Source organism: Carcharodon carcharias, chromosome 12 (assembly GCF_017639515.1).
Source record: "Carcharodon carcharias isolate sCarCar2 chromosome 12, sCarCar2.pri, whole genome shotgun sequence".
Lineage (NCBI taxonomy): Eukaryota > Metazoa > Chordata > Chondrichthyes > Lamniformes > Lamnidae > Carcharodon > Carcharodon carcharias.
The window spans coordinates 26,371,943-26,385,773 of NC_054478.1; the positions used below are offsets into that span (position 1 = coordinate 26,371,943).

At 46.1% G+C, this 13,831-nt stretch overlaps 1 protein-coding gene across 1 annotated transcript in view; it reads right to left on the reverse strand.

Annotated features, from left to right (window-relative positions):
• The window catches only part of LOC121284659 (contactin-associated protein-like 5), a 1,009,875-nt gene that overhangs the window by 516,345 nt on the left and 479,699 nt on the right, over positions 1–13,831 (reverse strand). Inside the window, exons 9-10 of the mRNA XM_041200217.1 lie at positions 13,494–13,643; positions 1,322–1,493 (exon numbers count right to left, since the gene is read on the reverse strand). Coding sequence (XP_041056151.1) covers positions 1,322–1,493; positions 13,494–13,643 — 322 coding nt within the window. The remainder of the gene's footprint in view (positions 1–1,321; positions 1,494–13,493; positions 13,644–13,831) is intronic.

Here is a 13,831-nt window from a genome sequence, read left to right on the forward strand (position 1 = left end):
GGACTTCTCAGTAAAAAGTTCTCCTCAGAGCCCATTAGACTGACCAAGCATTCAGTCACCAAGTCCAAGTCCGCCTTAATGGGTGTCCCACTGCCCTTTCATTGAGAGGCCATGGAAGTAGTGTTAATAGAGAAAAGCACAAGTGTAGACTGCTATTGTATTGCCATTTGTTGAATGTGACTGATGTAAAACAGCTGAGGCGTTTGTCTACATAACTACAGTCAGTGCACTTCAAAAGCATTGTACCTGAAGAAAACAGTGATTAATATTTTATGGTTTCATGTGTAATGCAGCAATTGAAGGGGCAATCATGTACGCATTTAATTTGGTCTCAATAATATCTTCACTGCAGCCACAATCACTACATAAAGCACTTGAATGTATTTCAAGAAGGCACTGCATAAATATTAAGTATTTATTATTATCATTATTAGTGCTACTCCACCTCTAATAGCTGTTTGTTGTGTGTTATATATAAAAATAATGTTCAAATACAAACTGTTATGGATCAGCCAGTCTCCAATTTAATACACAAATAACATTTCAGCCTTTAGTGAAAGCAACCAAATGGTACATTGTGACTCAAAGCTCAACTGGAGACAAACAAGGTCACACAATTTCTCACAGCCAACCTGAACCCTGTAAAAATGAATAATTAATATACACATAACTCACAAAGCTATCACAGAGCCTTGCATCCACAAAAAGATGAACTTCCACTGAAAATGCAGTCAGATGGGCTGGCTCGGAATATACTGTAATTGCATTAACTCAGGCTAAGAGGAGGGGGGGTTGTGGGGGGGGGGGGGCGACCAAAATAAATAAGCCAAGCTCCTGCTGCTGATCCAGTGAGCCCTGCAAAAAGAGCACTTGTGTGATCTTTGGCAATGACACAATCAGAATTTTGTTGTGATGTCCCTGACGCCGTCTGAGCAGGGTGGTGAAACATGGCAAACATCTATGGACCTGCACAGAAACTTGTGTCAGAACCTTCAAGATGTGTCCAGAAAGCTCGACAGCCGATACTGATACCAAAAATTTAGCAGTGTTGGTTGATACATTGCTGGTCACCCAAAATAGCATGTTACTGTCCCCCAGTGAAGTAAGGTGCAACGTGATCATCGGTCATTTAAATGAGTCCTAAGAGCCATTTGAAACCTAGATAACTCTGTTCCGACTCTGTTCCTCTGTTCCGATACCGTTCAGGGAAAAGAAAATGCAACTCTTAAAAAAGCCATCATTTGACCCAAAAACGTTCATATAAAAGAGAGTTGTTACGTTTCATTTGACTATTCATTATTTTAGAAAACCATACAATTACCTGTCCTGGATAGCACACAAATCTATATGGAGGTCAGAGAAGTTTCCCTGCAAGCCTTGTTGCACCAACGTGAGATCCACTGCCTGGTTGTCAATCAATATCAGCCGCATGCAACCTTCAAACGCACCGAAGGGATTTAAACAATCGGCAGTAGTGGCATTTTCAGGGCAACCTTTGAAGAAAGAAATACATATTAAACAGTCAGATGACAAGAACTGTTTGGAAATATATTATTATGTTGTTGGGTTGGAATAGTTTCAATAACCCCCAAAGAATGCCAGCTGCAAACGCTCTAACTTTATTGTAACATATTTACGGTTTTGAGCACATTCTCTTACACTAACTTCTCTCCACGCTGCTTTCTCCTAGATTCAGACCACGAGAGTATATGTCACTTCCCGCTGTGATATCACAGACTATTATGGTCCACCCTTTTCTGGAGTTTAGCTTAACATAGTCCATACTACAGCAAAGACCCAAAAGCTACAAGACCCAGTGAGCTGTCCTTTTCTGACACCTAGAGAGGGCAGAGCAAGGTTCTGGCTATGAAGATAGTTCTAATTATTCATACAGTATTATTTGAAGAATAACAATTATTAATATATGATGGTTTCATGTATAATGCAGCAATCAATGGAGAAATCTTGTATACATCTTAAGTTTGTTTTGGGTGGGATTTTACACTTGGTTGCTGGCATGTTCGAATATGCGGGTTTCCAGTTAAATCCATTGGGTGACCTCCCCACTGCCTACTTGCAGGGAGGTGGGAAAGGTATTGAGCAGCCTACCCTCCCTTGGGCCTATTGAGGCCCTAAAGTAACCAATTAATGGCTACTTAAAAAGGCTCATACCAACGCTGCTGGTATTTTATCCACGATGCGGTGGGGCCCACATCAGGCGTGAAGCCCAGCAGCTTTAACTGCGCAGTCTGGTGTCGGGCAAAACGGGGGTTCTCCTGTGCGGCTGCTTAGACCCGACAGAGGCGCCACCTCCCAAGGTCAGCCCACCCTTTAACACTCCCCACTGGCCTCTTGAACCCGCCCAGCACCGCCATCCCCCCACCCGCCCACCCCACCTCACCTCCCCCAACCTCCCTCGCAGAGATCCCCGACGCTGTACTTATCCGGGCTCCTCTGAGCGGTGGGACTGCCTGTTGTCTCAGCAGTGGCCAGTGGTGCTGCTGGGACCACAGGCCTGCCAGCCATCCGATTGGCTAGCAGCTTTCTAAGGCGGGACTTGCTACCAGAGAGGGGCAAAAGTGTCACCTTAAAACAATTAAGGTGCTCCCATTAAAATGCAGCAGGGCAGTCGTTAGGATCATGGACAGGCGCCCCCCCCGACCTTTTAACCAAGGGGAGGGGGTGCAGGGACCACAGCATCCCATTAGATCCAGCCTAATTATATCTTCACTGCAGTCATGATCACTTAACAATAGTCACCAGCAAAAGAACCACAGCACTCTTATGTTGCATATTTAGTGTTGCATAAATATCCCAAGGTTTTTTAAAAAAGGATAAGGTGGGGAAGTAGATACAGAGCAAGGGCTGGAGGAATCAAGCATGGAACCAAATTCATCTTTGAGGAGGTTTTTGAAGGTGGGGGCCGGGGGCAAGGAGGAGGTAGATCTAGGAAGATGTAAGTGCTTTTATGACCTCAGATTGGCCCAAAACACCTCACAGCCAATGAAGCACTTTCAGTAATAGTCACCATTTAAATACAGGTAAAATGTTCCAGAGAGCAAGGCAATGACAAATGAAGGTCCTACCAAAGATGGACTCGGTTAATAGGGTCCAGATATGGAAGAGCAGAGTGTACAAGTGAACTGCCAGTATGGAAGAGGTTGCAGATGTATTACAGGATAAGCCCATGAAAGGATTCATAATGAGGATAAAGACAATTATGTTGTCATGACAATGCCAATAATCACCATGCGCTGGACTGAGTGGAAAAATATGTTCAGCTGAACCCTGAATAACAACAAACATCAACTTCACAAGTAATATTGTTAGAAGTAGTATTATAGGCTCAGATCAGGATGTACAAATAGAAACAGCTCCTAAGGAAAACTTCATACAACAGAGCACTATGTCACTAATTAATTGGAAACTAAGCCACCACAGGACACGTAACAAAAAGCTATATTAAATTATCAATTCTCTAAAACCTGGTGCTGCATTTTAGTTAAACCTGACAGTTGTTTTTTGTGATATTGTACACAAAAACATTAGAAATAATTAGGTAACATTCAATGCCTAGATTAAGGATATTTTTAGTTCAGTTGTGTTCAGATGCATTCATATTAAGGAAATTAAGATAAATGAGATGGAGTTTGACAAATTGAAAAACTAATGCACAGAGTGTTTATTTGAAGTCAGCTCGACTAAACATTAAGGCTAAAATCACTGATACTGTGTACTGTACTCCCAGCTCAAAGTGGGTGCAGGTCAGATTAATCAGTGCTAGGGATTGCTGAATATGCCCTATTATCACAAATGACATCCTACGCAACTTTCACTCTTCATGCTTCTTGACCTGTCCACAGCCTTTGACATTGTTGATCACACTATCCTCCTCCAATGCCACTCCACTCATGTCCAACTGGATGGGGCTGCTCTCATCTGAATAATATCTAGAATATGACTTGCAATGACCTCTCTTCCTGCTGCTGTACCATTATCACTGATCACCTGGAGGATCTATCCTTGGCTTCCTCCAAGGTCTTATAGACATGCTTCCCTTCAGCAACACCATCTGAAAGCACAGTGTCATTTTATATATGTACCTTGATGACACCCAGCTCTACCTCCCTGCTTCAAACTCCATTCCCTAGCTACTGACTCCATCCCTCTCCCTGGCAACAATCTGAGACTGAAGCAGTCTGTTTGCAATCTTGATGTCACATTTGACCTCGAGATGAACTTCCAACCAGACAGTCACGCCATGACTAATACTGCCTATAGCATCTGCAACATCACCCAACTTTGCCCCTTTGAGTTCATTCATGCTTTTGTTGCCTCCAAACCTAACTATTCCAATACACATGGCAGATTATACCCTCACTTTCTCACATTCAATCCTCTGTAAAGTTGAGGTCATCTAACTTGCTGGCCCTGTCTTAACGCACAACTCTAAGCTGAACCTTAACTAATTCACTTATCACTCCTGTGCTTATTAACTTACAATGGCTCCCAGTTAAGCAAGATCTTGATTTTAAAACTCTCTTCCTTGTTTTCAAATCCATCCCTGGTCTCACTCCTCCCTATATCTAATCTCCTCCAACCCCAAAACCCCCCATGATTTCTGCATTCATCTTCTTCTGATTTCTTGAACTTCCCTGATTTTTAATCACATCACCAATGCTGGCCATGTCTTCAGTTACCTAGGTGCTAAGATGTAGAGTTCCCTCCCTACATCACTCGGCCTCTCTACTTTGCTTTCCTCCTTTACGACACTCCTTAAAACCTACCCCTTTGACCAATATCTCCTTATTGTTTTAAATTCATTTTTGCGATGTGAGCATCATTGACTAGGCCAGCATTTATTGCCCATCCCTAATTGCCCTTGATAAGGTGGTGGGGAGCTGCCTTCTTAAACTGCTGCGGTCTCTGTGGTGTAGGTACACCCACAGTGCTGTTAGGAAGGGAGTCCCTGGATTTTGACCCAATGACAGTGAAGGAATGGTGATATATTTCCAAGTCAGGATAGTGAGTGACCTGGAGGGGAACTTCCAGGTGGTGATGCTCCCACTTATCCGTTGCCCTTGTCCTTCTATATGGTAGTGGTTGTGGGTTTGGAAAGTGCTGTCTAAGGAGCCTTGGTGAGTTCTCACAGTGCATCTTGTAGATGGTATGTACTGCTGCCACTATGCATTGGTAGTGGAGGGAGTGAATATTTGTGGATAGGGTGCCAATGAAATGGGCTGCTTAGTCCTGGATGGTGTCAAGATTCTTCAGTGTTGTTGGAGCTGCACTCATCCAGGCAAGTGCAGGGCATTCCATCACACTCCTGACTTGTGCCTGTAGGTTTAAGACAGCTTTTAGGGAGTCAGGATTCTTAGCCTCTGACCTGCTCTTATAGCCACAATATTTATATGGCCAGTCCAGTTCAGTTTCTGGTCCATGGTAACCCCCAGGATGTTGATAGTAGGGGGATTCAGTGATTGTAATGCCATTGAATGTCAAGGGGTGATGGTTAGATTCTCTCTTGTAGGAGATGGTCATTGCCTGGCACTTGTGAAGTGCAAATATTACTTGCCATTTGTCAGCCCAAGCCTGGATATTGCCCAGGCTTTGCTGCATTTGGACATGGACTGCTTCAGTATCTGGGGAGTGACAAATGCTGCTGAACATTGTGTAATCATCAGCAAACACCCCCACTTCTGGCTTTCTGATGGAACGAAGGTCATTGATGAAGCAACTGAAGATGTTTGTGCCTACCCTAACGAATTCCTGAAGTGATGTCCTGGAACTGAGATAATTGGCCTCCAACAACCACAACAATCTTCCTTTGTGCTAGGTGTGACTCCAAACAGTGGGGAGTTTTCCTCCTGATTCCTAGTGACTCCAGTTTTGTTTGGACTCCTAGATGTCATACTCAGTCAAATGCGGCCTTGATGTCAAGAGCAGTCACTTTCACCTCACCTCGGGAGTTTAGCTCTTTTGTCCATGTTTGAACCAAGGCTGAAATGAAGTCAGGGGCTGAGTGACCCTGGCGGAACCCAAACTGGGCATCAGTGAGCAGATTATTGTGAAGCAAGTGCTGCTTGATAGCACTTTACTGATGATGGAGAGTAGACTGATGGGGTGGTAATTGGCCAAGTTGGATTTGTCCTGCTTTTTGTGTACAGGACATACCTGGGCAATTTTCCACATTGCTGCGTCATTAAAAGTGCTGTTGTTGTAGTAGCATAGTGGTGATGTCACTGGGCTGTAATCCAGAGACCCAGGGTAATGCTCTGGTGACCTGGGTTCAAATCCCACCATGGAAGGTGGTGGGATTTGATTTTAACTTTAAAAAAATCCGGAATGAAAAGTCTGCTGATTGCTGTAAAAACCCATCTGGTTCACTAATGTCTTTTAGGGAAGGAAATCTGATGTCCTTACTTGGTCTGGCCTCCATGTGACTCCAGACACACAGCAATGTGGTTGACTCTTAAAATGCTGCTTTAACAGGGTAATTATGGATGGGCAATAAATGCTGGCCTAGTCAACGACGCCCACATCCCATGATTGATTAAAAAATACTATTGCTGGAATATCATCAGGGCCCATCGCCAGTGCCTTCAGCCATTTCTTGATATCACATGGAGTGAATCGAATTGGCTGAAGACTGGCATCTGATGCTGGGGACCTCCGGAGGAGGCCAAGATGGATCATCCACTTGGCACTTCTGGTTGAAGACTGTTGCGAATGCTTCAGCCTTATTTTTTGCACTGATGTGCTGGGCTCCCCCATCATTGAGGATGGGGATATTCGTGGAGACTCCTCCTCCAGAGAGTTGTTTAATTGTCTGTGGCTAGCTCTGATATTTTACTTTATAATGTTCCTGTGAAGTGCCTTGAGACGTTTTGCAGTGTTAAAGGTGCTATATAAATATAAGTTATTGGTGATATTGTTTTTGCCCAGCTCTCTATCCTGCTCCTTACAACGCTATAATTATAACTCTTGGGGCTTCATTTTTTTCAGTTTAGCTGAGTGTCTCTTCAATTTGAGAACACTGACTCTGGCAAGGCTCATTCAAGTAAGCAGCTTGGCAGTCCAGTGACACAGTTTTAGTTTCACTTGAACAGTTGGAGGCATCATAAGTCTTGGCATTCAATCCCCGATAAAAAAAAAACTTGACCTGATCTGCATACTGGAAAGAATCCAATCTTTTAAAGCAGCAATAAATTTCTTATGAAGCAGTAGTGCAGAGTGCTGCCATTTATTATATTTTCATCGATGAACACACAATTATTTCCTCCGAAATTATGGGGGGAATTTTCCAGCCTGGAGACTAAGCACGGTGGTGGGTGGGGAAGTAGACGTGGCTCCTGCTGGGCGATGGTGTGGGCTGTTGTGCCTCGTCATCTGCTTTTCAGTTATTGCTTCTGCATAAATGAGCAGCTCACCGAATCTCGTGGTGGGGGTGGGGAGGCTCAGATTTGTCTGCCCTGCTGTTATCTCGTGGGTTGAAGGTCCAGCCGCCATATTTAAGCGGGATCCACACAAACTTTCACTCTCTGCAATCCAGGGCTTGTTGCGGTCAGTCAAGCAATGGGCCCCGAGAAGATCCAAACCATCTCCCCCCCCCGCCCACAAAGTTCAGCCACAAGCGGTTGGAGAGACTCCCACAGGCAGTCCAGGACCAGCGGGAGGACTGCTCTCTGAGACATGGCACCAGGAGTTCCACCAACCTCACCATGCAGGCTTAGGAGGAGGTTGCCAGGGAGGTCAGCCCCTCTGGACCTCAGAAGAGGACCACCCTGCAGTGCAGGAAGATGGTGAATGATCTCATCCGTTCTGCCAGGGTAAGTCAAGCTTCTCCTCACTCTCAATTCACACTCCCATAAGGCCATCAGGCATTCTCAGGGTTACAGACCCCAGGATCTTACACACTACCAGCAGAAGGGACATGACCACTGATTCTCTCATGTACACTTCAACCTCATCATCTCATGTAACATCCTACACGTCATGGCTTCAGCCTTACTGGGGACCACTAAGCACACACAGCAGGCATGCATGCTTTTGATCTGCTCTTGTATCCATGCTGCTCACAGTTTATTCATCCGTCTTTATGCAGGACAAGATCACTCATAACAAGAGGAGAGTTCCCAGGCTAAAGGGGGAAGGCCGGAGTTGAGGCCACTCAACGCCTTCGAGGAGCAGGCGGCAGAGGTGGCTTGTGGGGACAGGGACCGTTCCTGCGCCGAAGGCTAGATGGGCATCTCCCAACCAGCCAGTGAGGGTCCATCCAGTATTCATCACCAACCTGCAGACAGTATGAGTGCCATTTAATGTAGGCAACTGTCTATCTAATCACTAACAACTTCCTCTCTATGACAGGCACCAACAAGCAAAGCTACAGGGATACCACCAGCCAGCCCATCAGCCCCAGCCCCCGGAGCGCCTCGAATGAGGACCCTGAGGAAGCATCCAAGGAATAACTGTCACTGCATTCACCTGCACCCTCCACCAGCGCAGATGCGCACACTTGGGTGGGACCTAGTTCTAGAGCAGGCTCGGGGTCACTATCTGGTGAGCACAGCACAGAAACAGCTCCACAGAGAGTGGAGGCAGTGTCAGCCAAGGTCCCCGACACTTGGAGGATTGCTGGAGACCAGGGCCATGCTGAGTTTGAGTCCGAAGATGAGCCTCTGGAATTGGCCCTCAGAGAAATGCCTGAGTTCCAAAGGCAGGCAGGGGGACAGAAGGCAGGGTTGCCAGAGGCCACCAGCAGATTAGAATGAAGGATGGAGGAGTCCATTCACGTTCTGTCTGGTATCATGGCTCTGACATGCAAGTGAATCAAGGTCACCACTGAGATGGTGGCATTCTCTATGGAGACCCGGGCCCAGTAGTTTCTGTCAGATATGCTCAGGCCTGCGTGCACACTATCACTGCAGCCATTAGTGGGATCCATCAGTGGTTAGGCAAGAGGGGGCCGGGGCACCTCGACATCCTTCCAGGTGCCCCTTCTCCTCAAGAAGTCAGAGTGGGCACCCACAGGGAGGTGGAGAGTCAGCTGGACACCCTGGGGGGCTCCACATCATACACTTCAAGGGTGTCCAGCTGCTCCAATTTTCCTCTGCCTGTGACCCCATCAACTCCAGCTCCAGCCGAAGGGGCTGCAACTGCCCCCGAGCAGGGCACCCTTATCAGGTCAGGGTCCCCTAGGCCTTGGGCGTCCTGAGGACGTCTACCAAGATCAGGCAACAGGGCGTAGTAGTCAGCAGGCTGCCTCCACCTCTGCTGCGGATGTCATGATTGCACCCAGACGTAGTGGCAGGATTAGAAAAATTTAGAAGTACTGACAGCACAATGGTGACATGGGTGTTCACTCACTTTATATACTTTGCACACGTGTAAATATATTTTTCTTTTCAGCTTCAAAGTCTCAGCCAGTGAATGGCTCTTCCATGTGTTGCAATATTCCGAGATCATCCAAATCTAGCCAATGCCCCCCCATCCTCCAAAGTATATCCCATCGAGTCCCTCAGGGATATGGTGCCTCGCTCAATCTCAGATCAGTTATTTGCCTGTATGTCCACAGAAGCAACATGAACAAAACCAGTTGCTATATGAATATGGTGGTTGCATAACTCATCTGTAAGAGGATCGTGTAACATGGCCTCATGAGTATAGATTTTGGACATTTTTTTATTATCCTGATGTGGCTGCACTGGGGTCTGTTCTCTGTGGATGTTATGGGTGTTACTGGTGATCCACATCGGAGTCATTCCAACCGAGTGAAGTTTTCAATGGTCTCCATGTAACTACTGTCAGTTTTGGGTGCGGGTTACATTTTAAGTAATTGTCGGGGACCCTAGCCTTCCCTGCAGCATTAACTTTTGACCGCACTTACAGCTAAACAGTATCTCTACAATAGTTTCCACTCTCCACCTCCATGACGGAGAGCAATGGATCTCATTAGCACTTGGTGACTCTTGAAATGTCCGCTAGATGGCAATGACTATGCGATACTCTAGGCATGTGCCTAGTCTCATAATGCCAGCCTATTACATGTGAGGATGCTGGTTTGCACCTCAAGGTCTGGCTAGTGTGACTTGACGTAATCCTTGTGCTAGCTCTCATAAGGGCAAGTGAAATGTTGATCTGATCGTGACAATGCCATCAGTGTCCGAGGCTCCCTCGTACACATCTCAATCTGCTAACATGAAAATGTGGAGGCCTGTAACAGGATGACAGTGAAGCTCCAGTATGTTGTCTTTAGAGTAAACAAAGTTACATCTGTCGCTCAGTACCAAGCCATCAACCCGAATGTGAGGGAATGACCACGCCCAGCACATCATGCTGTGCATGATCAACCCACCACAGCCGAGCCTTCCCCCTCCCTGGACTGGGACCAAGGCATGCATGCCAGGCATAGCCCTGTAGCATGGTCTGCACTGCCCAAGACTGCCTTTAAATTCTGGCCCCGACTATATGGTCCCCACTGCCCCAGGACTGCCTCAAACTTATCCCCCCCACCCCACCTTTTCCTTTAACCTCCAGTCATGTGTCTCCGTCCACCCCTTCCCTGCTGGGGTCCAGTCATTCCCCACCCACCCCCAAGTCATGTGACCTAGACCACCTCCTCCATTGCCTCTGTCCAGTCACCCCCCCGCCCCACCGCACCACCCCCCCCCCACCCCCAAACTCAGTCAAATATCTGCCTTCCACCCCTTTCCCTTCCCATTGGTCTCGACTGTGCAGCCACAACAAGGAGCCGGAGTGGCCACGAGAGCAGCACAGTGAAAGGCAGGTGAACGCTGCATGTGCAAACTTCAAAGCTGCGAATGAAGTGTAGGTTGCCGGGTGCACACTACTTAAATCCGGTTGTGAATCAGACCGGTCTAATTATCCGCTGGCGGGGCAATTAAATTTGGAGTGCAAACATAATTCCGGCAAGCTGGGTTTCTAATGAGCGTTCATGATATACGACGGGATGCAAATGCAGTTCCTGACGGGAGCAGCGGGAAACTCAAACCCACCATGGAAATCCAGAAGGGAAAATCCCAACATATTTTCCCACTGACGGAAAACTGACTTGCCATCACTTCAAATTTTGTGATTTTGTGCCTCCGCCCATCATGATTCTTGCTTATGGCGGAACCGGAAAATCCCACCCTAAGCATTTCAAACCCACATGGATTTGAATAGGTTTTGTCCAACTTTTGGATGTGGAGGATTATCGAGATTATGAAGACTTGGTAAAGAAACAAATATGACTTTAATAATGGTAACTTACTTCACCACATGAAAGTACTTTAAAATGTCATTTTATTACCGTAGAACCTCCTCCAAGGATAAATGTACTCGGCAAACTATTTAAGTACAGCTTCAATTACTCTTCCGCCCATTCTGCATTAATTGGCCTAAATCAGAGCAACAGGGGATGAAGTACGATTGACTTCAATGTTCCCAGATTAGGGAGGAGAAAATTATTCAGCAGCTCCCACTAGCCACTGCTACCTGTGAACTCTTGCTACATATTTTAGCACCAGCTTGGACCTGTCTGTAATTGTCTCTGTTGCTAAACAAGCCACTTAACACTCATCGTCTGGTTTCACACGTGAAGAATGAACAACATCCCTGAGGCTTGCAGTTGCTCATCACATCAATCACGGGACATGGGAGGTCAGGAGTGGAAACTAAAGAGATGATTACTTCCATCAGCAGAAGATACTCTTGACCCTGATAATGTGTACTCATTCAAGCGTTCTGAACACTGCCCTTCATGGATTTTTGTTAGGCAAGGGTATAAAGTGTTGGGGAGCTAAGGCTGGTAGATGGAGTTAAGATGCAGATAAACCATGATCTTATTGAATGGCGGAAAAGGTCAGAGGGGGCACAATGGCTTACATCCTCTCTCTTGCTAAGGCCCTGCAAGCTTTTACATTTAAGGTCCTGAGGGGACTTGACAGGGTGAATGCAGAGAGGATGTTTCCTCCTTTGGGGGAATCTAGAACTCAGGGTCACTGTTTCAAAACAACGTGTTGCCCATTTCAGACAGAGATGAGGAAAAAGTTTTTCTCTTAGAGGGTTGAAAGACTTTGGAATTCTCTTCCTCCAAAGCTGGTTGAGGCAGAGTCCTTGACTATCTTTAAGGCAGAGGTGGATAGATTCTTGATAAGCAAAGGGGTGAAAGGTTATTGGAGGTAGGCAAGAAAATGAGGGTAAAATCAGATCAGTCGTGATCTTACGGGCAGAATCTTCCAGTCGGTGTGCGGGGGTGGGCCCGACATGCTGATGTGTAAAATGACGCGCGATGATGTTGGGTGTGCCTCCCGATGTCATCGCGATATTTCACTTGGCGGGTGATCACTAGAGTCGGCTGCGTGCCCGCCGAAATATAAACGGCCTGTTAAGGCCATTAAGAAATCAATTGAGCCACTTGAGAACGCTGCCTGTCCAACCTTAAGGTTGGCGGAGGGCAGGCGCGAGAGCTCAAGCGGCCTTCGCATTTTTCAGGAAACCTCATCCATGGGCGGGATGAGGTTTCCTGAAGCTTTACCTAAATAAATAAATACATTTTCCCGTGCCTCAGGAGGATTGCTGCGCCCTTTCACGCGCAAGCACGAAAGACCACTGGCCCTGACTCGCCCACCTCCCCTGCCCGCACAAGTAGCGTGAGCGCTACCAGCCGTGTATTACGATGGGCGGGCCTTAATTGGCCTGCCCGCGTAAAATGGTAGCGCGGAGCCGATCGCAGGCGGGGATCGGCTCCATGCCCACCCCCGCCTGCTCCTGCCCAGCCCGCCTGCCAGAGGAAAAATCCTGGCCTATGAATGGCAGAGCAGGCTTGAGGGGCTGAGTGGCCTACTCCTGCTCTTAATTCTATGTTTGCATGTTTTCATTGGCGAGCATTGATGTTTTGATTACTGCATTTAGACCTCAAAACCATAATCTTCATTTTCGAATGCATACATGGTGTCATATTAATTTATTTTTTCAAATTTTCCCCCGCTCTACATCTTTGCATTTACCTTTTACTCTAGATAACTGTGCATTCCTCCCTTTCCCTACTTCCTTGACTTTCCATCAATCCATTCATAAAGCACCTTATGGAAGGTTTATGCTGTTTAAGGCACTGCATAATTATAAGTTATTGAGTGGAAATTTATGCCACCAAATCATCTGATGATTACATTTAAAGATATGTCCAACTCATAAGTACATTAAGAATTATTTATCAGTTACACATTGTACCTGTCTTGTGAAATAAAGGAAGATTACACGTTGAGTGCCCAGTTATCTGTATTGCTTGAAAACAGTATCATTTCAAATACAAAAATATCCGGTTATGAGTTTTCAGTGTTAAATTACAATGAGATAAGGTTCAAATTCTAATAAAGAAGTATTCTTAGGTGCTCAATGGAATGCCAAAAAGGAGAAATGGGACATGTTAAAAGTAAATTAACTGAGAATGGCTACATGTGAAAAGATGCAACAGGCTGATAAACACCTACCTCCAAAATAATAGCTGCTCCCAGAGTAAATTTGCATCTGTATGGTTGAATGAAAGGTTGAGGCAGCGTTATTGTCCAAAATTATGCTAACGCGATTCCTTCTGGCATTCAAATTAATAGAGTGCCACAGTCCATCATTTAGATTGACACCTAGAAAAATCAGATGCCCAATTAACAAGGAAGCAGGGTCCTTCGCGAGGCAAGACATTTATAGTATAAAAGACAGCTCTCTGTTTGAAGAGATAGATGGATAGAGATGGTGGTGGCTTCCGAAGCCTCAGGAAACCCGACAGCTTAAGGGAAGTGAAGACAACACTGAAGAGAGTGTTAGTATCTTT